This window comes from Acanthochromis polyacanthus, chromosome 3, assembly GCF_021347895.1.
Source record: "Acanthochromis polyacanthus isolate Apoly-LR-REF ecotype Palm Island chromosome 3, KAUST_Apoly_ChrSc, whole genome shotgun sequence".
NCBI classification, from domain to species: domain Eukaryota; kingdom Metazoa; phylum Chordata; class Actinopteri; family Pomacentridae; genus Acanthochromis; species Acanthochromis polyacanthus.
The window spans coordinates 32,228,020-32,251,503 of NC_067115.1; the positions used below are offsets into that span (position 1 = coordinate 32,228,020).

Below are 23,484 nucleotides of genomic sequence, written 5' to 3' on the forward strand. Positions count from 1 at the left end.
ATTTATTTTTTTGCTGTGGACACCATAAACATGTGTAATGAATATTTTTCAGAACTTATAATGTAAATATAAACTGTTTGTCATAAACTAATGTACAAATTTAGCAGTTAACACAGTTATATACCACTATTTGCACTAAAATGCAGGAATTGTTTTCGGCGTTTTTGCACAACTATTTACAAAATCATGAGGAGTCACAATAAAATTTTACATAAATGAATTTGTACCATTCCAAAAAGCTTTTTCTGTCCGCCACAATCTATACAATGACAAAAACAATGAAACAGGCTTTAGGACCACAGGGAGAATCCAGAGTCCTGGTGTTCTCCATTTCTAGAATATGTTTATTATGAATATTATTATTGTTGTTGTTGTTTTATTATTATTATTTTATTTTATTATAATTATTGTTATTATTTTATTATTATTATCATTAGTAGTAGTAGTGGTAATATACTACATCTGAAACCAGGGCCGGCCCTAGGTTCACAGGCACCCTAGGCAAAATAGTAATACGGCGGCCCCCCCCCCCCTTCGAATCCAATACACTTTCCCATAAATCTCTGCGCAGAGATTCAGCAGAGGTGTCTACACTAAAGACCTGCTTTAATTTGTTAACATAATCATAACAATAGGAGCTATATCATGCAAAATCCACTTTTTGTAGGTTTTAACCATGTCATACTGTTATTTCCTCTTCAAAAACACCCCCAAAGTGTTTTTTTTTTTTGTCCCCGTTTGTTTGTGCTTTTCCTGTTTCTGCTGCTCAACTAGCAGCCCCTCCCAGACCTGAGAAAAACGAGCTGTCTGTTGCTTCTACGTCACAAACAGCAGAGCCTCTTCTCCCTGTTCACTGTTCTCCTAAAAGATTGCCTTCCTCCGTGTTTTTTTTTCTCTTAATTGCCGCAGCAGCTTATGCCTCGTTACTGGGTGAAAGGTCGCCTGTTTGTTTGTGAGCTTATCTCTGGAAATTGCCTGTCCTTGGCTGCCATCGTGTGGCGACAGAGGGTAAGTACAGTTACCAATCTTTTAAACCAAGGAGGTTTTAGGAAGTTACGAAAAAGCCTCATATTTCCGACAAAATGAGTCTTCAAGGAATCAAAATCGAGGTAGGGGTAAAAACAATATACTTACTGTTGAGTTTTAAATGTTTAAAAAAAAAACATGATACTTCTTGAATAATAAGAACATTGCTTTATAAAATTATAATACACAAAACTTTCAAGTTTTCTGGGATAAAAGAAGTGCAACAGTGCAAATCCACAAATAATGCAAAACAGTGCAATATCAAAATTACTTTAAACTTTACACTCACAGTTGTAATACACATTAGGTAATGCCACAACACTTGACTCTGTTCCAATTGTGAAAAAGAAAACAACTGGAAGTGCTAATGCAAATTCTTGAACTACGAAGTAAACATATCTCAAAATGTACAAAAACAAAACAAAAAAGCAAACAAACTTCCAAACATTAAACGTTCTGTCTGGGAACAGGCCTTAGTGCAAATTCAAAAATCTGTGGAAAACAGCTGTTTTTTTCTATTCTCACCATAATAATTATTTACAATGTAATAATTAAAATAAATAATGTAAAAAATAAATAGCAAAAATGAACTAACAAAACTCTTCTGTTTGTCAAGTGTTTTTGTCTAAAACTTCACACGTCTTGACTTGCGTGCAGCAAAGGCATCTATGGTTGCATCATACGAAATCTGTCTGGATATTTCTCTATTAATACTCATCACTGCCAGCCCATTAAGTCGCTCCTGTGACATGGTGGACCTCAGGTAATTTTTGATGAGCTTCAGTTTGGAGAAGCTTCTTTCTGCTGATGCAACTGTCACAGGGGTAGTGACAGCAATTCTCAGTGCCACCCACATGTTTGGAAAAACCTCTTTCAGGCCTTTCTCCTCCAGAAAAACAAGAAGTTCAAAGGCTGTCATGTTTTGCTTTGGCCATTTTGGGAAAGACTGCAGTTCCATGATTAATTCTTCAATGTTCAGGTCACTTTTCTCTCCAAAGGAAAGGGTTTGACACAGATCTTTTGCTTGTTTCTCAAGGTCTTCTGCGTTCAGTTTGGGAAAGTTGATGAGGACTCTGAATTTATCAGCTACATCACTCATCATTCCAGTTCTTTCCCTCAAGGATGAAATGGCCACATCCACAATGGTGTTGAAGAATGAAACCTCCATTTTCTTCAAGGCATCTGTCTGAGGTTCATCTGGGGCTTCGTAAGAGAACTGTTGTTTTGTAGTTCTGAGTCTTTTCTCTTTGAGGGCAGCAACTACATTCATGTTCTCGCACATCTCTTTGGCAGATTTTAGGGCTTCATCAAAGCCAGTGTTTCTGTAGCTGGCAAGGGACGCTTCAGCTTTCTCAAGAAGGTCAACAGCTACATCCAACTGCATGGTCTGAGACTGAAGATGTTTGTTCACTATCTGTATTTTGGAGAGAATTTCAAACCATACCACAGTGCAAATACAAAACCGGTATGACCCAATTTCTTCTGCCAAAGACTGTGATTCAATCTTTATAGTTGGATCTGAAGCAGCGTTACGGACTTCTAAAAGCGCATCTCTGACTTTTCCAGCCTGGAATCTAACAGCCGCCACACTGTTGATTCTGCTCTCCCACCTTGTGTCTGCCCAGGACTTCACTGTTATGTCCACATGCTCTTTTAAAGTTGCCCACCTCTGAGTGGAAGCAGAAAACAGATTAAAGAGTTTCTGCAGGTAGCCAAAGTAACATGTGGCTTCAGCAGAGCTTTTTGCTGCATCAGAGACAACCAAGTTCACAGTGTGTGCTCCACATGGCACAAATAAAGCCCTCGGGTTGACCTGGAGCAGTCTAGCTTGGACTCCCTTATTTTTGCCCTTCATGTTTGCTCCATTGTCATATGATTGCCCTCTGCAGTCATCAAATGGGATATTAAGTTGTAGTAATTTCTTAAGAATGAGGGCTGAGAGGCCTTCTCCTGTTGTTTCCTCTGCCTCTAGAAACCCCAGAAAATGTTCTTTAATCTGTGGAGTGCCTTCAACAGAGACAATGCGAATTATAACTGATAATTGCTCCACATGGCTCACATCAGGTGTGCAGTCTAAAATGATTGCGTAATATTTGGACTCATTGATTTCCTTTACAATGGCATGCAAAATCCTTTCACTAAGGCAGTCAATCAGTTCATTTTGAATGGTCTTCCCCAGGTAGGTTGTGTGACTGGCTCCTCCTTCAATCTTAATAATGTGCTCTTTCAGCACAGGATCAAACTGAGCCATTAACTCCACTTCCTTAAGGAAATTTCCATTGTTTGGCTGATTAAGTTGGTCTGTGGAACCCCTGAGTGCAATATTTCTCTCTGCCAGTGACTTAATAATTGCCACAAGTCTGGTGAGAACTTCCCGCCATCTCCTCCTTTCAGCATGTATTATGGCCATCTCAATATTGTCAATTGTTTGACCCTTTTTTGAACGACTTTCAAGTTCTCTCCAGCTTCCCATGTTATTTGTGTGTTCTTTACTGTTTTCATGTGTTTTAAGTATGTCACCACAGTTTTTCCAGTCATCAGTGCCATCCTTGCTAAGTTTAAAAGTCTTCTGTGAGAAGAGCTTGCAGCAGAAACAGTACAAACTATCTTTCTTTTTTGAATACATGAGCCATGACCTTTTGATTTTTTCCCCATTGGTCAACAGTCTGAAGAAATGGCGGTGATGGCAACTTCTTCCATCCTGTTTTTTGGGGAACGAGAAGTCTGACCTTATTACAGGTGGTCCTCGACTAACCAATTCAGTCCTCTCTGAATCAGACAAGTTGGGTGGCCAATCAGCGGGATCAATGGGGGCTGCTGAGATGGGCTCACATACATCTGTTGATGTTGATGGAGCGCCTGTAGGCTGGCGGATTGTATTGAGACTGCTGGTGCTGGGTCCTTCTGTAAGAGATTAAAATACACAAGATGTCAATGACAGGACAAATAAATTTTATTTATTTATTTTTTTACTGTGATTCAAATATTTCTATAAAATGCAGAAAATATATTTGTTTTTCAAAGTATGATAAGTATGCATAATTTGCATTCTGGCATTAAATAAAGATAATGCACACAGTGAGCAACAAACTAAAACACTAAATTGTACCATATTTTTGAAGAACACCAAGATTTTTTTTTTTACTCTTTCTTTTATTTGCCAACAAATGACCATAACATGATGTATTGATTGTTTAAGTAATTGTGTATGCTTTTCTCACGAGTTTATATATATATATATATATATATATATATATATATATATATATATATATATAATAGAATGAATGTATATTCCTATATATAATACAAAATGTATAATACTCACCTGGTTCAACCGTTTGAGGTGGTGTCTGAAGAATTACAGTGCTGCTGCTTGGTGCTTCACTGACTGCTCCTGTACAAAGCAAAAACATATAGATCTTTAAGAATTACTTTTTTTCCTCAATTGTTTTTGTGAAAATTATATAATACAAAACATAAAGTGGATGGATTTGATTCAAATCTTATATAAGACGTATAATTACATTGCTACTACTTTGCTATTGTAATGCTCACCAGCATCAACATTTTGAAGTTGTGTCTCAATCACTGCTGTGCTTCTGCTTAATGCTTGAGATGCTGTGTAAAACACCAAATAATAGATTATTGACTTTTTGGTGAGCCAACATAATAACATATATAAGTCATAGACAGTGGAGTATCTCATACCACTCCAACAAAACTATTACATAAACATTAGTAATCCTTTCAACTTACAATGTTCACTGTCACTGTCACTAACAGCCACAGGAGAAGGTAACTGTGAGACCGAGCTTGCTGCCTCTTCTGCAGCAGCTTCTACAGTTGGCCCCTGTCGTGGCTGTAGATATTTTCTCAGAGCATCTGATCAAAAGAAACATGCTTGCACATTACATGAATTTGTGGATTATGCACAAAAGTGACTAAACCAACGAGGTAAAACGTCTGCTCTATTAAATAAACTGGCACAGGCAAGAATGTATGATGTTTCAACAAATAGAGGTAGGTTATAGCACATAATAAGTAGCATTTGACTTAGCTAGCGTTAGCACAATCGTAAATTGACATCCAGATGAAAGGTCGAATTATGTCATTATCCAAAGAATATATACCTCGACTTTGAGCCCGTTTCTCCTCCTCTTCTCTTCTTCGCTTTCTGAAAGCAGCACCCGAAGGCTTGGACTGCCTTTTCATGATAAAAGTTTTATGTTTACAAAAATGACAGCGCTACGACGACGACCATCTCATCAATAAACTGATGGGATGCGCTGCCCATCCCCCACTCACTCACCTTGTAAACTCAACAGCATGCTGTAGTAGCGCGGGGCGCCGCCCCGGCGGCGGCGCCGCAGATCAGATGGAAAAGGATGCATGCGTGACTCACAACTCGCGAGAGTTGTGAGTCATGATTAGTGAAAACGAGTTTTATTTTAAGTTTCACAAAATTTGTAGTTATTTATAGGTTGAGAGACTGAGAGTAAACATAATGGTGCATTAAGAAAGTGAATAAAAAAAAATTTAAAAAAAAAGGAAAGAAAGACTGAGAGGGAGACTGCCATTTGGCGCCCCCTCACCAGATGGCGCCCTAGGCAACGGTCTAGGCCGCCTATGCCGTGGGCCGGCTCTGTCTGAAACAAAATCTTCATTTTCTGTGCATCTTTGGTGTCGAGCAGAGAGCGTGATCTGTGGCCAAAGCCAGTGAAGGACGTGCTGCTCTCCCAAAGAGTGATAATTATCACCTGACTAGAAAAAAAAAAGGACAGAAAGTTCCAAATCCACACTTTGGCCATCTCTCCCATACATATACTAGATGCCTAGGGCCACTGTCCAGCATAGGCTGGCGATGCGTCACCGGCCGCCATCTTGGAACGGGAGTGAAGTTGTAAACAAACAACGTCTGGTACATGCGAGACCATTACACAGCCACAGTTTTCCGGTCATAACTTTCCTTGTAATGCATAGATTTCGACATGGTATGGCTCATTTGAAAGCTTACGAGGTCGTCTTTTGATTACACTCCAAAAGAGTTGGTGTCAATCAGCACAACAAGTTTTAGGGACCCTTTTTCTTCAACTGTTTGTTGTGTTGACCTGTTGTGATGTCAGGTTTCTCTGATCACCATGATAAGTAGCTTCTAAGTTTTATTTATTTAGTCTACTAATTATTCCTTTTTTGTGCCGCATTTCCATATGGGATTAACATCTTTGAACAATTATCTTGAAAATACGTTGAAGTTTAATATTAAGTTAATAAAAAGTTTGAGGGTTTTTCTATTTTCTCATTTTCAGTGCTTTAAAGAATTTTTAAAGCTGGCACAAAGTTGGAACCATGCCTAAATTCTTCAATTTATTTGTGTTCCATGCGTGCATGAAAAACAGCTAGATATTCTGCCCTCACTAACGTCTTGTCAAGTTGGCAGATAGTTAACAGTCTTCATACAAAGACAACGCTTTGTGGGTTCAGGCCACACTTTATTATCTCCACACGAATTACTGTAAAACTGAATAGACAAGAAAAATACAATAAGTAACGACATACACGAAAATACACGTATAAACAAAGTCCGCTAGCTTGATGCTAATTCCTATGGGAAAACCCATTGACATGCTAACGGTTAGCATTGCGGTCGCGGGAAAATAGTACAAGATCAAACTCAACAGCATCGTACTTGCTCAATTCAATAACACAAACGGTAAGTAATTCAGTACTCACAGGTATAGATTTTCCTCACTCTGAGAGAAAAAAGGGAACAACAATAACAGCACATAGCTGGCACAAAGTTGGAACCATGCCTAAATTCTTCAATTTACTTGTGTTCCATGTGTGCATGAAAAAAAGCTAGATATAATATTGATTTCATTAACTGCTAATCAAAAACAATATATCGTTTTCTAAGTTCAGTATGAGTTTATTTCTGAAACCCAATTTGCCATCTCTGTGTGCACTTCTCCAAAGAGCCACATCAAGAAGTGACAGACTGACAGCATCTTGGTATCATACCATGGGTTTCTGCCACAATATCTGGTGAAATCTATGAAAAGTTCAATGGAAAGGACATACTCACTTGTGGAATGGGATTCCTTGTGCCCTTGTGTTTGGGTTGCGTTGTATTGTGCAGCCCCAGGCCGCACAAGACTGTGGCATTTTGAGCTTTTTGGCAATCGGTGTGTGATAAACACACTTATTGCTGGTTTGTTTACTCCCGCTTGCTCCCGTTCCAAGATGGCGGCTCACTGACGCATCGCTCATTGGCCGGCGCGGCATCTGGTATATCTATGATCTCTCCTCTGTGTATTTCTAGAATATTCCACTCTCTTACTATGAACACAGAGACTGGGGGCGTGTCTGTGCTCCCTGTCAGAGTGTCTCTGTCACTCAGCTCCAAGTTTCTCAGTCACCTTTGGGGAAATCCAGTTCGCGTTTTTACTCCAGAGAACGCCAGGTTTGTGAAAATCTGGTCCACATTTTCCTTCCTACACCAAGCATAACTCCAAAGGTCTGTGTTTCTCGCCAGATGCTTTCAGCAGAGAGGACTATCCGCTGAGCCCAAAGTTCAAAGTTTCGCCGTGCATAAAAGACGCTGGAAATAGCTCCGGTGAAGTTCGGTAAAAAAATGTGGCGTTTATTATTGATCATATCTCTGGTTTTACTTGGCCGATCAAAAATGATTCAAAAACTGGTAGAAAGTTCAAAATCTGCACTTTCAGCACACGTTTAAAGGGAGACTCGCCAAAGCTTCATTTTCCTGCTTTGTTTTGATTACAGGACACAACAAGAAAGGTTGATGCTAGAAGAAAACGCTCCAGAATGTTTTTCGAGTGGCAAGGGTTAAGAAGTTTCAGGTTCATAATGCTTGGTAAAAAGATAATTCATTGAATGTGAACATTTTCAGAATGTACTTTTTTAACTAAAACAAAGGGGAAAGTTGGAGTTGTGGTTATTTGTAGGTTATTATGCTGTGATTTTACTGGTGGGGCCCACTGGAGATCAGATTGCGCTGAATGTGGCCCCTGGACTAAAACAAGTTTGACACTGTGATGTGTGCACGGAGACAAATAATGAGAGCTGGCTGGTTGGAGCGTAGTAATTTTACTGTACATGCTGCTATGTGTAGTACAGGCAGACAGACGGGTCATCTCCTTTACTACACAGACATTTCCGAGGTACTGCTCTATGAACATGCCCACATACAGGTATGATGCATTCAGGGACAGTATGACGGTCTTTAATAAGTGCTTCTGTAAACATTACAGACACCCCTGATTGAACAACAAAATGGAATCAGATAAAATAACACAGCCCTGCATATTCACGTTTTTCACTGTGTGTGTGTGTGTGTGTGTGTGTGTGTGTGTGTGTGTGTGTGTGTGTGTGTGTGTGTGTGTGTGTGTGTGTGTGTGTGTGTGTGTGTGTGTGTGTGTGTGGATATAATTTATTAAGAAAAAAAATAGAAAATCCATGTCACTAATCTTCAGAAATATACAGACCTTTGTGTAAGGTTTGATTTAACTGTCCCTGAGATGTCTTTACAACCTGACTGGAGTCCATGTGTGGTAAACTGATTGATGCAATTTTCTTTAGGGTCAAATTCTGAAGCACAAAAAAACTTTCTGGAGACCTCCGTGATGAAACTGTGGCAAAGCTTATCTCAGGGCAGGAAAATGGAACCGTTTCTTTGGAAGAAATGTCTGACCAAACATCCAGACTTAAACCAAACACAACACTTGTTAAGGGATGTTCAGATGCTTCCTATTCACTGTGACAGAGTCTGAGAGTCTCAAAGAAAGGCTGTGACAAATTGATCAAGTCCAGTTTTAGTTATAGAAACTAAACCAAAAACATTCAAACCTAGGACTGTTGCCAAAGAAGCCTCAACAAATAGAGTTTTCAACACTTTTGCTATTTAGCTTTCAACTTCAGCATGGCTGTAAAAAAAAAAATCCACATATGAACAACAAACCACACATTCATGTTGGGTTCACATAGTTTTAGTTCACTGTACAGTGAACACACATCCTCTCCATTTTTGTGACATCGTGTTCTGTAAAGGAAAGATAAAGTGTCAGTTTCCAATTAAAAGTGTTTTCTTTTACCTGTACATACACTACTGTTCAAAAGTTTGGGGTCACCCAGACAGTTTCATGTTTTACATAAAAATTCACTTTTATTCATGTGCTAACATAACTGCACAAAGGTTTTCTAATCATCAATGAGCCTTTCAACACCATTAGCTAACACAATTTAGCATTAGAACACAGGAGTGATGGTTGCTGGAAATGTTCCTCTGTACCTCTATGGAGATATTCCATTAACAATCAGCTGTTTCCAGCTAGAATAGTCATTTACCACATTAACAATATCTACACTGGATTTATGATTCATTTAATGTTATCTTCATTGAAAACAACTACTTCTCTTTCAAAAATAAGGACATTTCTAAGTGACCCCAAACCTTTGAATGGTGGTGTATGTGGAATAAATGGACAACTCCAGTGGGACTCCAGTCTTACTGTTATCTTTCAGTGCTATATCCTTATATTATATATTATATTATCTAATCAGTACCATGGAGCAAATCCGTGTCTGTACAGTAGTATATGTCTTGAAAAATTATGAAATTTAAAAGCAAGGACTCCAGGAAGAGTAGCCACAGTTAAACAGTCTGGTGTCTCATGGTGATCTAAATTCAACTTTAAAATAATAATAATTTATCAGCATTGTTGAAGCACCTGCTGCTGGCCACAACAAGGTTTGAACCACTGACCTTCTGATAAGTAGGGTGGGGTCAAGTCATCAGCCAATCAAACGCACGTTTGATTGGACCGGCACAGTCAGCAAGTGAAAAGGGGTAAATGTAAGTCTGAACCTGGTCTGAACATAATGAAAATAATTCACTTAATAATGGTAGGGTCAATTCTATCCTTACAACATATGGGAAGACAATCAAAATTACCGATATAACTGAACTCATTATATAATGCAAATAAGGTTGCTTAAAAGTTGGTGGGGACAATTTGACCCTCTTGAAAAGTTGGTCGTGTTATGTCCCTACCGGCTCTATGCAAACCTACGCCCTTGGTTCCACTTATGAGTCGTGTTAAGCCATTGAAAGAAGAGTGATGTTTGATTAATTGTCTGATGATTAAGAGCTATTGCTACGCCCTTGCTAAATTTTATAATAAACATTTTTCCTGCAATTAAAGGTAACAAATTGGAAATTCACTTTATCCCTATCACAGTCACTAATTACCTCCGCCAAGGAGGTTATGTGACACCCGGTGTTTGTGTGTCCGTCCATCTGTCTGTCTGTCTGTCTGTTAGCAAGATAACTCAAAAACGCCTAGGCAGATTCACATGAAATTTTGAGGGGATGTAGACTATGGTAAGAGGAAGAGCTGATTTAATTTTGGTGGCAATCCGGAAAGGATCTTGGATTCTGGATCACTTTGAATTTTTTAGTAGTTTTTTAGGTGTGTGTGTGTGTGGGGGGGGGGGGGGGGTGCACACGGCCGGTTCGTGTTCGTGTGGTTCGTGCGGTGGCCAATATTCGGATACCAAAATTAATATCCGAATAGTGCCGTAGCGAACGAATATTTGGATATTCGGGATATTCGGGTCCAGCCCTATTAGTATGTTTTTTGTTTTGTTTTTAGTATGTGGTTCAAAATATGACAAAAAAACATCATAGGTTAGTATGTCATTCAACAAGGTGTCCAGATAGCTCAACTGGTTAAGAAGGTGATTTGTCAACAGAACTGTGTCAGAGATGCAGGTTCAATTCCAGCTCATGATCCTTTACTGCATGGGTTTCTTGTTTTCCTCTCTATCCTTGGCGGAGGTCTGCACTCTCTGAGTGCTTTTCTAGTTATGAATATTTTCCCTGGTGGTAGAAAGTCAGGTTATTGTGTGCATTACAGCTATAAAAGGTTCTGAAAGGTTACCTAGTCGTGGGGGCCAGGTTGGCCCTGTATAAACATATCCTAGAGCAGGGGTCGGCAACCTTTAACACTCAAAGAGCCATTTCGACCCGTTTCCCACAGAAAAGAAAACACCGGGAACCGCAAAATCCTTTTGGCATTTAAAATGAAGACAACGCTGCATATATCTTTTTTTTTTTTTTTTTTTTTACCTCTATGCCCTTGTTAATCAGTCGCGATTACTTAATTACAAAGCCTCTAATTAGATAGATCCATTTTTAATTGTGTCCTTCCACTAATGTGTATCTTACTTGGTTAATGTCATTTTTGCTCCTGGACCTCATATGTTACATAATGTTAGCTGGAAATCAATATTTTGCGAATGTCTATTTAACTTGTAAAATCTATTTATCTTAAGCTAATAACTTTTCTCCGGTAAGTCGCTGCCCTATTTTTCCAAGACGACACTCCTCTGACTCTGACCTGCTGCCTGGATGTGACATCGAGCCGTGTTCTTGCGAGTAACGTGTATTACCCTATCATGAGTACTTTTGACTCAAAGACAAGACGTGTCTTTCTTGGAGTGGAGCTTTAATATACAGACTTGCCATTCTTGAGTACAAAACGATGTGAAACTACAGGCGTTGCTTCTCCAGGAGTAAATTTTTTTTAAAAAAAGGCATGAAACGTGTGGAAATCGGAAGCTCCGTGTTGTCTGTCTGCATCAGCTTTGCGCTCTCATGCACAGGCACAGCACATCCGGTGGAGTGACACGTCAAAGTAAGAGCGGTAATTTCACAATAAAATTCTCTATATTAAAATGCATTGAAACGCACCTGAAAGGCAGAATAATGTATTTTCCAAAGTTACAGGGAGCCACGACAGAGGGCTGAAAGAGCCGCATGCGGCTCCGGAGCCGCGGGTTGCCGACCCCTGTCCTAGAGGTTGTCTAAATGTCCATAACCTCTGAATTAAACCTAGCAACTTACCAAGTGCAAGATCCATGAGAGGAAAAGCTGCTATTAACAGGCATGACTGGTGATTAAATTTAACTATACCGAAATGGCTACTCGGTTAAATTAATTATCAGAGGAAGCAGGGATAGGCGTCTGGATGTAGGCAGTGAGAAAGCTAGGCGAATTGTCCTTGTTTACCAGCTTAACAGTTCTGCAGCATCACTCTGAGTTAGATCTCAGTGGGCAGTAGAACCGGACCCGTGAGATGGAGAGCCGGTCCGGTGTTTCCCTGGCAGCTGAATGAGTTAATTAGGGGGTCACTGGCCCTGAGGATCAATACTATAGAAAAACAAACTTTGAATGATTATAAAACATTTGCCTACAGGATGATTATTGTGAAGTGATTGGTAGAAATGTGATTTCTGTATTTACATTAATCTGTCTAAGGATCTGCAGCCTGTTGGTTCATTGCATTAACAGTCTGCTATTGAGATAAAAATGCTCTGAAATTGAGTATTTTGATACTAGATGACAAAAGTGTAATATTAGAGAAAAAAGTGAAAGTGACAAGTAGGAGACAATCTCCTCTGAATATTAACTTTTTAAGCTTATTTTATTTGATCATGTTGCCAAAATATTCAATTATCAAAATAATTTTCTGATATAATAGAATAATTATTTCAGTGACAGCTTCATGTGTTGTCCTTATTAAAGTCGTTAATTTCTTAACCATATATCAAGAACAGGCTGATTTTAGATTTTGAAGGATAATGAAAACAGAAAACTACAGTCATCCTTCAAAATTTGTCAAATTATTTTTCAGGAGGTGCTGAGCCTGCAGGTCCAGTCTGGAAATAAATCAATTATGTGCCATTAAATTAGGTTTTATTTTCTTAGCCAAGAAAAATGCAGCTAAGAAAGCTGCCAAGAAGTGAAGCTGCTTCATCTCCACTCACTCATCAGCAAAGGCTCTTTTCAGAGCCACCACAGCCTCCACTAAAGAGCTGCTGCCAAACTCACCACTACATCAACACTCTCACAATACTCCTCCATCCATTACAACATTCATGGATCAACCTTCAATCACAGAAAACTAGCACATTTCTGTATAATTTTAATGGGATTAAGGCTTATTACTTGTTCCCTTCTCATTCAGGTTTTGGGTCTTGTCATTTTTGCATCATGCAACTATAAAGTCATTCAAGCTTAATCACAACCTTTGACCATTCAATCCAAGAAATCCAAATAAATGCAGATAACAATGGCCAAAAAATATTCAATAATCAGATCAACAGGTAACTCTGGGAAAATAGATTTACAAATATTTGTACATTTCACCCTTCTGCTTCCTGTATATAACTATAAATATTTGATTTTTATTTCCTGACAATTATTTTTTATATACAAAATAATAGAATAGCTTCAATCATTACAATGATACTGTTTTTCTACTCTGTTCGGTATAATTTACAATCTTATAATTGTTCCATTGTGTTGTGTTAATTATTTATGCTTTCTATAATAATGTTCACCTTTTTAAAGCAGCAGGACTGAGCTCTTTATCTGAGGAGGTGCTATTACCTCCGAGTTTAGTATTCTTTTGTTTGTTTTAAACAAGAACAATAAACTAAGAAATATATAATTTATAATAGTTTGTACACAAATAGAGAGAAAATATGTACAGTTATTGGAACATGTTAGTTTTGCTAATAAAAGTTGGTCACATGACCTACAACGACCGACTGTCCTCTGTTACGTCCGCAGTTCAGCTTTTTAGGTTTTAGAGTTACAGCTTAATACTTACAGATTTTTTTTCTTTTGGCTTCAACTGATATTAGTGCATTTTTACAGTAAGATGATGCTATTGAAAACATGTATATTTTCCAGTTTATTCCTGCTTGTTGCACATATTTAGTCTAATATGAAATGTTTGATTAATGTTATGAAAATTAGTGTGGAATTGATATACTATAACTTATTTTCATGAAATTAATGTTTGTGTGCTATATTGCAACACTGTTAATGTTTTAAACAGTGGCAGAACTGAAAATAGCCTCAAACAATTTGTAATTGTTCCAGTAACAATAGAATGACTGCGTGAATGTTGTAATGACTATTGAAGTGTTTTAAGATACGTGAGGATGTTTGCCATTTACCAGAGGAAAGTGTTTGGCTCTGAAAAGAGCCTTTGTGTTGACAAGCAGAGCACCAGCTTTACTTGGACTTAGCGGGCTTCTCGGTCTTCTTGGGCAGCAGCACAGCCTGGATGTTGGGCAGCACGCCTCCCTGAGCGATGGTGACTCCACCCAGCAGCTTGTTGAGCTCCTCGTCGTTGCGGACAGCCAGCTGCAGGTGACGGGGGATGATACGGGTTTTCTTGTTGTCGCGGGCAGCGTTTCCAGCCAGCTCCAGGATCTCAGCGGTCAGATACTCCAGCACAGCCGCCAGGTAGACGGGAGCGCCGGCACCCACACGCTCCGCATAGTTGCCCTTCCTCAGCAGCCTGTGGACACGACCGACCGGGAACTGGAGTCCTGCCCGGGAGGAGCGGGTCTTTGCCTTGGCTCTGGTTTTGCCGCCGGTCTTTCCACGTCCAGACATGTCTGAGTTCAAAAGCTTCTTACTGACAGCAGAAACTGGTATAACGTCAACGGGACGAACCGCAGCTTTATATAGGAACACCGCTGCTCGCTGATTGGTCAGAATGAGTGAAGTGTGATCGTCCAATCAGAGGAGAGCTGTTGACACGTCACTAATGCATAGTTCTACTGCATTTCAGTGAAACGTGTTCTGAGTTTACATCAAATATAATTGTGTCTGGAAATAGAAAGGAATACTTTTGTCTATGAAATTATGACACCCACATATATATGTAGCAGATTAATAGTTACATTTAAAGTTAAATCCCACATGCAAAGTGTGGAAGCATGTATTATTCTAATTGACTTATTTATTTGGTCAAAAAGGAAGTTGAAACATTTATAGATTTGCAAGTTTATCATCTTGATGACTTGCATTAAATATAATGACAAGAGGATATGTTTTACAAACACAGCAGCAGAGCAGCAGTAATAAATCAAGACAAAAATAAAAGCAGTTGTTTTGAGCTCCTGAATGAACATGTATAAAACCATTAAACATCTATCGGTAGAATCTGACTATGTGGAGTCATTACAGATAAAGGTCATTAGACTGATAGTAATTCCACTGTGACGTGTGAGTATTTGTCATTTCTGATTGAGAGTGGAGAGTCCAGTGATCAGGAACGAGGTCATTATTTCTCCTGTTACTTTATTAAACATAAAAATGTATTTGTGACAAATCAAAAATCAGTACTTTGCACAGATTTCAAATTGCCTCTCCTCACAGTTTAACTGAACATTTCAAACTATACATTAACTTCTATAGTTTCTATACTTTATATACTTCTACACCAAATATTGTAGATTTATGTTATTTAAACACTGTATTTTCTGTAATTAATACGATTTAGATTTCTTACAACAGTGCAGATGCTCATTAATTAAGCATACATCAAGTTTTTTGGTTACATAGTTTTGAAATACTGACAGATGCTTAAGCTCAGCCTGATTTAATGTGTTTGACAACATACTTTAGGCCAATCAAACTTTAGTTTTCCCATTCTTTTAACCTAAATATGTGCAGATAAAAGTCAAAAGATTTAAGAGTGCAAAGAAAAAAAATTACTTCATGTTTTTCCATTGCATTACACCATTATGTGGTTGAGCTCTCAAAGTGAGTATGTGTGGCTCTTAAAAGAGCCGTTGTGCTGGATGAAAAGTGGATGTGGTTGGTCTAAGCTCTCTCTCCACGGATGCGGCGGGCCAGCTGTATGTCTTTGGGCATGATGGTGACCCTCTTGGCGTGGATGGCGCACAGGTTGGTGTCCTCGAAGAGGCCGACCAGGTAAGCCTCGCTGGCCTCCTGCAGAGCCATGACAGCGGAGCTCTGGAAGCGCAGATCGGTCTTGAAGTCCTGAGCGATCTCTCTGACCAGGCGCTGGAAGGGCAGCTTGCGGATGAGCAGCTCCGTGGATTTCTGGTAGCGACGGATCTCTCTCAGAGCCACAGTACCGGGCCTGTAACGGTGAGGCTTCTTGACGCCGCCGGTGGCCGGGGCGCTCTTACGGGCAGCCTTGGTGGCCAACTGCTTCCTTGGGGCTTTTCCTCCAGTAGATTTGCGGGCTGTCTGCTTGGTTCTTGCCATTGTGTCTTCTCTGTCTTCACTGTTCTAACAGTAAAATACAAGCGAGGACCGTGCGGCAACAGCGAGCTTATATGGAGAGCGGCGGAGCAACGGCAGCTGTGATTGGTCCAGAACGGTGTGGCGCGTGGGACATCAGGGCGTGTATTGGATGAACTGAATGTGACGTTTCGAATAAACTCCTCCTCAGCAGCAGCGGCGGCTATGCTTAGTAAATTCTTATTTGCACTCGTCTCTGCTTTTATTTGACACTTTATAAAATCAAAATATAATTGGACTAGTTCAAAAATTTCATTTCTCATTGTCTTATAGAACTTTCAACACTATGGATAGCTTCTTGTCTCAGATAAGATGAATAAAAACAGGGAATGAGAAAGAAAGATCAAAAGAAGTGAATCTATGTATTTTAAGTACTCAGGAGAGTGGTTTTGGGAAAAAAAACACTGACGTTGAAATTTGAATATATAATGTTCTGTTGAGTTTTAATGTGGTGTTTAGTGAAATACCAAATTATCCGCCTGCTTATTTTTTGTTTAGTCTTCCCTAAAGTGCTTTTTGTCACAAAAAAAAAAAGAAAAAGAAAAGAATAATTCTGAATTCGATGCTACATATCATACAGTTGAAATTGGATCTACAGCTCTGCAGATCAAATGTGTGGCTCTTATAGGAGCCATTGTGTCGTGGATGATCGTGATTATTTGCTTGGAGATATAGCATTTTCCCTCAGCTGAGAATCTGTATTGTTTATGAGAGCCATTATTTTACACTTAAATATTCTGAGTAGTCCAGCAACAGTTCGTTGTTGAATCAAATGTATTTCAATGACAGAATCACAGGCACTGTTTTTGCTAAATCAGTGACAACTTTGAGTTGTAAATCTTCTGTTAATGATCCATGAAAATACAATAACGAAAGCAGTCAGCTTAACACAAAGTGTATTTAGATTAACGTCATCTTTAAGAGAATATGAAACTACTTAGCATTTGGTCCTATAGATCACAGTTCTGACACAGCTCGAAGTGGATCTAAAGCTCCGCCAATATGGTGTGTGGCTCTTAAAAGAGCCGTTGTGTTGTAGATAATCAATTTGTTTACTTGGAGCTGGTGTACTTGGTGACGGCCTTGGTACCCTCAGACACGGCGTGCTTGGCCAGCTCACCGGGCAGCAGCAGCCTGACGGCCGTCTGGATCTCCCTGGAGGTGATGGTGGAGCGCTTGTTGTAGTGAGCCAGGCGGGAGGCCTCACCGGCGATACGCTCGAAGATGTCGCTGACGAAGGAGTTCATGATGCCCATGGCTTTGGACGAGATACCGGTGTCGGGATGGACCTGCTTCAACACCTTGTACACGTAGATAGCGTAGCTCTCCTTCCTGGTCCTCTTCCTCTTCTTGCCGCCCTTTCCGGTGCTCTTGGTCACCGCTTTCTTAGAGCCCTTCTTCGGGGCAGACTTCGCCGGTTCTGGCATCTTTCTCCGTCGCCGTAGTAACGAATGAGGCTGAGAGCAGAGAGCGGCTCTTCTTATACAGGCCGCAAGGAAATACGACTGCGCAGTCCCCGGTCTGTAATTGGCTGATCTGCTCAGCTGGTTTGCTCAGTCTGGTTTCCATGGAGACGACACGGAAAGCTGGAGACCTCCGACAGTTCCAACGTAGTACTTTAGATTTCTGAGTACAGATTAGATAAAGGCACATTATACTCGATATACTTACTTGAATGCACTTGTATGGATGCAACTGCAGCTGTCTGGAGGGAGTATTTTGAAGTGTAGGAGTCCCCAGGCATTATATTGCAGTTTTAGATGTAATTGTTAGTTACCCTACTGTGCTTCATCTCAAATTAAACCTGCATACACGTATCCTTTCCTGTCTTCTTCCTTTCCTCATCTTTAACAGCCTACAATAACTGCATAAAGACAGAAAACAGTGGCCCAAACTGCAAAAATCAGAATCAAAGGGCATAATCTCCACCTCACAACCCCCCTCCACCCCAACCACCATCACCATCACTCCCTCCCAACCACACGGACCTCTCTTAACTTTGCCATTTTGCACTCCTCAATTTATATCTCCCATGATATATTATTGTATGTACCTCATTGGCATATTGCACCTACTTTCATTCATATTTACACTATGTATGCCATATTTACACCAGTATGTTATTAAGCTGTGTTTTCTCTTATTTCTCTCTTTTTAATTTTTATTCTGATTATTACTTGGTCTAGATTTGTACACATATTTATCCCCTACTTCTTATTATGTAATTTTTGCACTGACTGCTCTACATGCATTTTTAATTGCTCCCTGGGGACAAATAAAGTTTGTGAATCTGAATCTGAATCACATTTACATTGATTTTTCATTTGATTTCAGCTTATATTAGTGCATGTTTACAGTATGACAGAGGTATTGAAAACATGTGCGTTGTCTAATTTAATTCTGCTAATTTACATTTTTCTTTAAATATATACTTCACATTTTATTGTTCTTTTTTTTAAAGTTCTCAAAATGATAGGACACATTTCATAAACTAAAATCAAACTCATAATAAATGAGCACATACATGTGAAAAACCTCAGATAAAGCTCAGTCCTCCTTTAAAATGGTGAATATTATTATCAAAGACATAAGTACTTAACAGAGCAGAATAATGAGATTACAAATTATATTCAATTTAAAATAGAAACAAAACAGAAATATTGTAATCAAGTTATTTTGCTTTTTGTATAAACAGCTGTCAGGAAAATCAAATAATAAATATTGTAAAATATATAGTGTTACAGAGAAGTAATAGTAAAATGATTTTAAAATATTACATCTTTTAGTTCTGAATTACACTCCAGCTCTTATTATTTATATATAGACAGAAGGAAGAAATGTAGAAATATGTGTAAAAGAGTTTTCCCTGAGTAGTAACTTGTTGGTCTGATTACTGTCAGAAATGATTTGGATTGTCACTGTATTTCACTGCAGTGTTCTAAAGGTCACTTTTCAACCTGTGAAACTGAAAACATCACATGGGTTAGTTAGAAAGAAGTGCAATTTTGTGATTAAGCTTGAATGACTTCATAATCAATGGTGCAAAAATGACAAGACAAAACCTGGATGAGAAGAGAGCAAGCAGAAAGCCTTAATATCATTAAAATGATCCAAAAATGTGCTAGTTTTCTGTAAACGAAGATTGATCCATGAATGTTGTAATGATTGGAGTAGTATGATGCAGTGATGAGCACGGCAGCAGCTTTTAGTGGAGGCTGTGGTGGCTCTGAAAAGAGCCTTTGGTGATGAATGAGTGGAGGTGAAGCAGCTTCACTTCTTGACAGCTTTCTTCGCTTTGGGCTTCTTGACTGCACTTTTCTTTGCTGCGGGCTTCTTGGCTGCAGCTTTGGGCTTCTTAACGGCGGGCTTCTTGGGACTCTTCTTCGGTGTCTTCTTGACGGCTTTCTTGGGCGCTGCCTTCTTCGGGGATTTCTTGACCGATGTCTTCTTAGCTGCTGCCTTCTTGGCCGTGGCGGGTTTTTTGACTTTAGCTGCGGCTGGTTTCTTGGCTTTGGCGGGAGCCTTCTTCTTAACCACTTTCTTGACCGGTTTGGAGACTTTGGGCTCCTTCTTGGCAAGCTTGAAGGAACCGGAGGCTCCAGTGCCCTTAGTCTGGCTCAGGACCCCCTTAGTCACCAGCTTGGTGATAGCGGTGTTGATGCGTTTGTTTGCCTTGGTCACATCGACTTTTTCGGCCCCCAGCACCTTCTTGATTGCAGCCAGTGAGATCCCCTTCCGCTCCTTAGACTCGGCCACAGCGGCAACGATGAGCTTCGGGAGGCTGGGTCCATCCTTCTTGGGCCTGGCAGCCTTCTTCTTCGGGGCTTTGGCCGGGGCCTTAGCCGGTGCAGCTGCTGGAACTTCTTCTGCCATGTTTCTGCGTCTCTCTTTGTCTCCAAGTGTCCGAGCTGAACGCAGGAGGCGGGACTTATAAATACCATGAGAACCGTAAAGAGGCAACACACCGCGCTGGACTCCCGCCGCCTCAAAAATGCGGCGACATTTGTGTTTTCTCTGACACGTTTTAGATACAAAAACGCACAAAATCAACCTTTTCACACTCCGCGGTCGCTACCACGATGACGACACGCGTGTCCCTCCACACTCGGCTCATGTTCGGCTTCCAGCTCTTTGTCTCTCGCTTCCAGGAGGCTTCCGAGCTGTCGGACACACGGTGACCGAGTGCGGCTCGCCGACACTTTTCTGTACATTTGTGCTCCTAAAACGACCAAAAGGTTCTCCTCTCCGGTGGAACATTGGTGTTACGGTTAGCAGAGACATGTTAGGACACAGTGGAAGAAAAACGGCGACGCTGCGCTGTTTTGTTGGCCTGGAAGCGGAGAGTTTCGGCCGCCCATAAACACACGGACGCTGCCGGTGCTCGGGTCGGCTGCTGGTGTCTGGATGATTTGTTAGAAAAGACTCTATCTGAACTAAATGTTGGATTATCGAAGCACCAAAACTTTAACGCTTAATTAAATAACTGTTTCAACTGACGATATGTTTGCTCTCCTAGGATTTAAAATCTTTATTGTCCTAATATCCGTTATTCAGATCCAAATCTGACGCAAATCTTTCAAAATGTGTATACATTACAATAAAATGTAATATGTGGTACCCTTTGTATGTTTAAATGCATGAATTAGAAACTCTTTTTGTTGCATTACGGTTTTTCCACATATTTTATTCCATAGATTTTGTATGGAATTATTGATACTGAATTTTCTTTTTATTTTCCTGTTGAACTGATTTCCTATTCATTCTGATCAGCAGGGCTTGTTTGGGAAACAAATCAAATCAAAAGTCTGATTAACAAAGCAGATTCTCGAGTTTGCTTTTAAAATATAAACTCTGCTGCCCTCCGTTCTTCTCCTGTTCCACAGATGGAAGAACAAAATGCTGCCTCACTGCAGGTTTTTCTTCTAAGTTTAATTAAAAAACAGAAGACTGTAGAGGCAGGGGCACCGCCAGGAATTTTGGGCCCCATGAAAAAAAATTAAATTGGGCCCCCTCTGTGCTGCTGCGCTACCGTTGTTACCACATCTCTAGGACCTAACTGTCCCATCAAAGCTTTACATGACTCTAATTAAATGCTTGCAACTGTCTTTCTTCTTGTAGTTCTAAACTAGTACTAGCAAGATTTACTACTGGTAATTTGTATCATCCAGTACAGACAGAAGGTTATTTGTTCATTCATAAATCATTTCATAATGCTCATGATGTGATAAAAAATAATTTGTTGGAATTTATGTCATTAATGAATATTTCATTTTCTTTTTTGTAATGGTGAAAAGAGCAAGATTGACAGAAATCCTCACAGACTCCCTGCAATGATACTAACTGACATGCCAATGTCATTAGCACAGTGTTTGCTCACCTTCTTCACTGGGGCAGGGAGGGGTGATGGAATGTGGAGACTGGGGTGCTGCTGACTCATCATCATCAGCTGCTAAAAGGGGCAGGGGCAGTGATTTAATATGAATACCTTCCTAAACGTATCCCTGCACTAACTAAATGTTGATAAAATGTAAGCTAACACTAATCTATAGCTAGTTGGTTTATTTCACCATGGACATTAGCCAAAACCAACAGGCTAAATTCACAGACTACAGGCTACTCACCTTTCTTATTGAAAAACTGGCTCAGAGATCGTACGCCTTTCTTTTCTCTCTCTTTCCTTTCCTTCCTCTTCTGGTAACCAGATTTTTGTTTTTTTTTTGACAACATTGTGGCCACACAGCAGCGACCTCTGTTTGGCGCATCTCCTGTCTGATTGCAATTAAGCACCGTCAGTGAGTGACGCTAAAGCGGACCAAACCATTTCATGCAGATACAGGGGGGTGGTCAGTCAATATAGATGTTTACTTTTTGTCAATGGATATTCAACTTTTGGTGCAATGAAAACATAGCGAATATGAACTGTATTATATTTGAAACACACAATAGTAAAATACTGCGCTTGATATTAAGTTTAATAATTAAATTTTTTTCTACATATTTTTTTGGGGCCCCTGTCATCCATGGGCCCTTGGAATTGTCCTAACTTTTCACCCCTTATACGGCGCCCCTGTGTAGAGGGTCCACGAGATAAAAGCAAGTCAGATGACTGACGATTCAGAGCTTTAACCAAATATAAAGAACTCGATAAGTGCAACTATCATACTGAAATTTTACTAGTAATGCCACATTAAACATCCTGTAATCAAGAAAACTATTCGTGATCAAAGCTCATACAATAAGCAGATTTAATCAAAACTAATGTGAAGTGTTATTTTGGAGCATGTTGGCTGTAATTGAAATGCGATATACTTTGATTCCAGTCCAGACTAGAGGGAACTACACAAAAGTAAACCAACAGTAAATAAAGAGCTCAGAGTTACTGTAACTGATTTAGCCATCACATGATACCCACTTCGATATATTAAACATTTTAGATGCATGCTTAATATTAAGTTTCTTAGCTACCACCAATATGGAGTTCTCAAGGACCAACAGAACCCTGCTCTGTAGAACAGATGTGTGGTCCTGAAAAGGACCTTTGATTTGTTGCATGAATGCCGATTTTAACCTCCGAAGCCGTACAGAGTGCGGCCCTGCCTCTTCAGAGCGTACACCACATCCATGGCGGTCACCGTCTTCCTCTTGGCGTGCTCGGTGTAGGTGACGGCATCACGGATGACGTTCTCCAGGAACACCTTCAACACACCGCGGGTCTCCTCGTAGATCAGACCAGAGATACGCTTGACTCCACCGCGGCGAGCCAGACGGCGGATAGCGGGCTTAGTGATTCCCTGGATGTTATCACGGAGGACTTTACGGTGCCGCTTAGCGCCTCCTTTACCGAGTCCTTTTCCTCCTTTGCCTCTTCCAGACATCCTCGCTGTTGTGCAGGTTTCTGTTTAATGATGCCGCTGCTGGATTGACGGAAGTTTAAGTCTCCACTGAGGACGTGATAGAAGACAGAGGCGGGCCTCCTCTTCTTCTGTGAATTTTCTGCTGCTTAATAATAAACCTTCTTTGCTCCATCAGCGTCACCAACTGACCAACAGCAGGATCAGCAGCTTCTGTCTTTATGGATCCTTGAGCAGGAAATTCACACATTATAGCAGCTCAGAAGATAGAAGAAGAATTGTGTTTAAAACATGAACAGTGTCACGATGTAGCACACACAAAACAATAACACAACATCAAATAACATCAATAAGAAACTAAACTAAACTAGAAACGGCAGTTTTGGTATAAAAAAATCAAAACAATACATTTGGTATTGTGAGTAGTGACAATTTCTCTTAAAATTATAC

General features: G+C 40.0%; 6 protein-coding genes across 6 annotated transcripts; all 6 read right to left on the reverse strand.

The window, feature by feature from the left end:
- Positions 1-499: 499 nt before the first annotated feature.
- LOC127533368 (zinc finger MYM-type protein 1-like) lies at positions 500-5,356 on the reverse strand. Its single transcript, XM_051946210.1, has 6 exons — positions 5,339-5,356; positions 5,160-5,233; positions 4,786-4,911; positions 4,585-4,647; positions 4,355-4,423; positions 500-3,930 (listed from the first exon to the last, which is right to left on the reverse strand). The coding sequence occupies exon 6, from the start codon at positions 3,650-3,652 to the stop codon at positions 1,652-1,654; it is 2,001 nt and encodes a 666-aa protein (XP_051802170.1). The 5' UTR covers positions 3,653-3,930; positions 4,355-4,423; positions 4,585-4,647; positions 4,786-4,911; positions 5,160-5,233; positions 5,339-5,356; the 3' UTR covers positions 500-1,651.
- An 8,759-nt stretch (positions 5,357-14,115) lies between these two features.
- Positions 14,116-14,529, reverse strand: LOC127533377 (histone H2A-like). The gene has a single exon (XM_051946250.1). It carries the CDS (start codon positions 14,519-14,521, stop codon positions 14,135-14,137), a length of 387 nt encoding a protein of 128 aa, XP_051802210.1. The 5' UTR covers positions 14,522-14,529; the 3' UTR covers positions 14,116-14,134.
- A 451-nt stretch (positions 14,530-14,980) lies between these two features.
- On the reverse strand, positions 14,981-16,548 carry LOC127533374 (histone H3). The gene has a single exon (XM_051946247.1). The coding sequence runs from the start codon at positions 16,145-16,147 to the stop codon at positions 15,737-15,739; it is 411 nt and encodes a 136-aa protein (XP_051802207.1). The 5' UTR covers positions 16,148-16,548; the 3' UTR covers positions 14,981-15,736.
- A 552-nt stretch (positions 16,549-17,100) lies between these two features.
- LOC110972139 (histone H2B 1/2-like) lies at positions 17,101-17,644 on the reverse strand. Its single transcript, XM_022222537.2, has one exon. The coding sequence runs from the start codon at positions 17,608-17,610 to the stop codon at positions 17,236-17,238; it is 375 nt and encodes a 124-aa protein (XP_022078229.2). The 5' UTR covers positions 17,611-17,644; the 3' UTR covers positions 17,101-17,235.
- A 1,282-nt stretch (positions 17,645-18,926) lies between these two features.
- Positions 18,927-20,086, reverse strand: LOC110972137 (histone H1-like). Its single transcript, XM_022222535.2, has one exon. The coding sequence runs from the start codon at positions 20,054-20,056 to the stop codon at positions 19,454-19,456; it is 603 nt and encodes a 200-aa protein (XP_022078227.2). The 5' UTR covers positions 20,057-20,086; the 3' UTR covers positions 18,927-19,453.
- A 2,495-nt stretch (positions 20,087-22,581) lies between these two features.
- LOC127533382 (histone H4) lies at positions 22,582-23,073 on the reverse strand. Its single transcript, XM_051946258.1, has one exon. The coding sequence runs from the start codon at positions 23,056-23,058 to the stop codon at positions 22,747-22,749; it is 312 nt and encodes a 103-aa protein (XP_051802218.1). The 5' UTR covers positions 23,059-23,073; the 3' UTR covers positions 22,582-22,746.
- Positions 23,074-23,484: the final 411 nt, after the last annotated feature.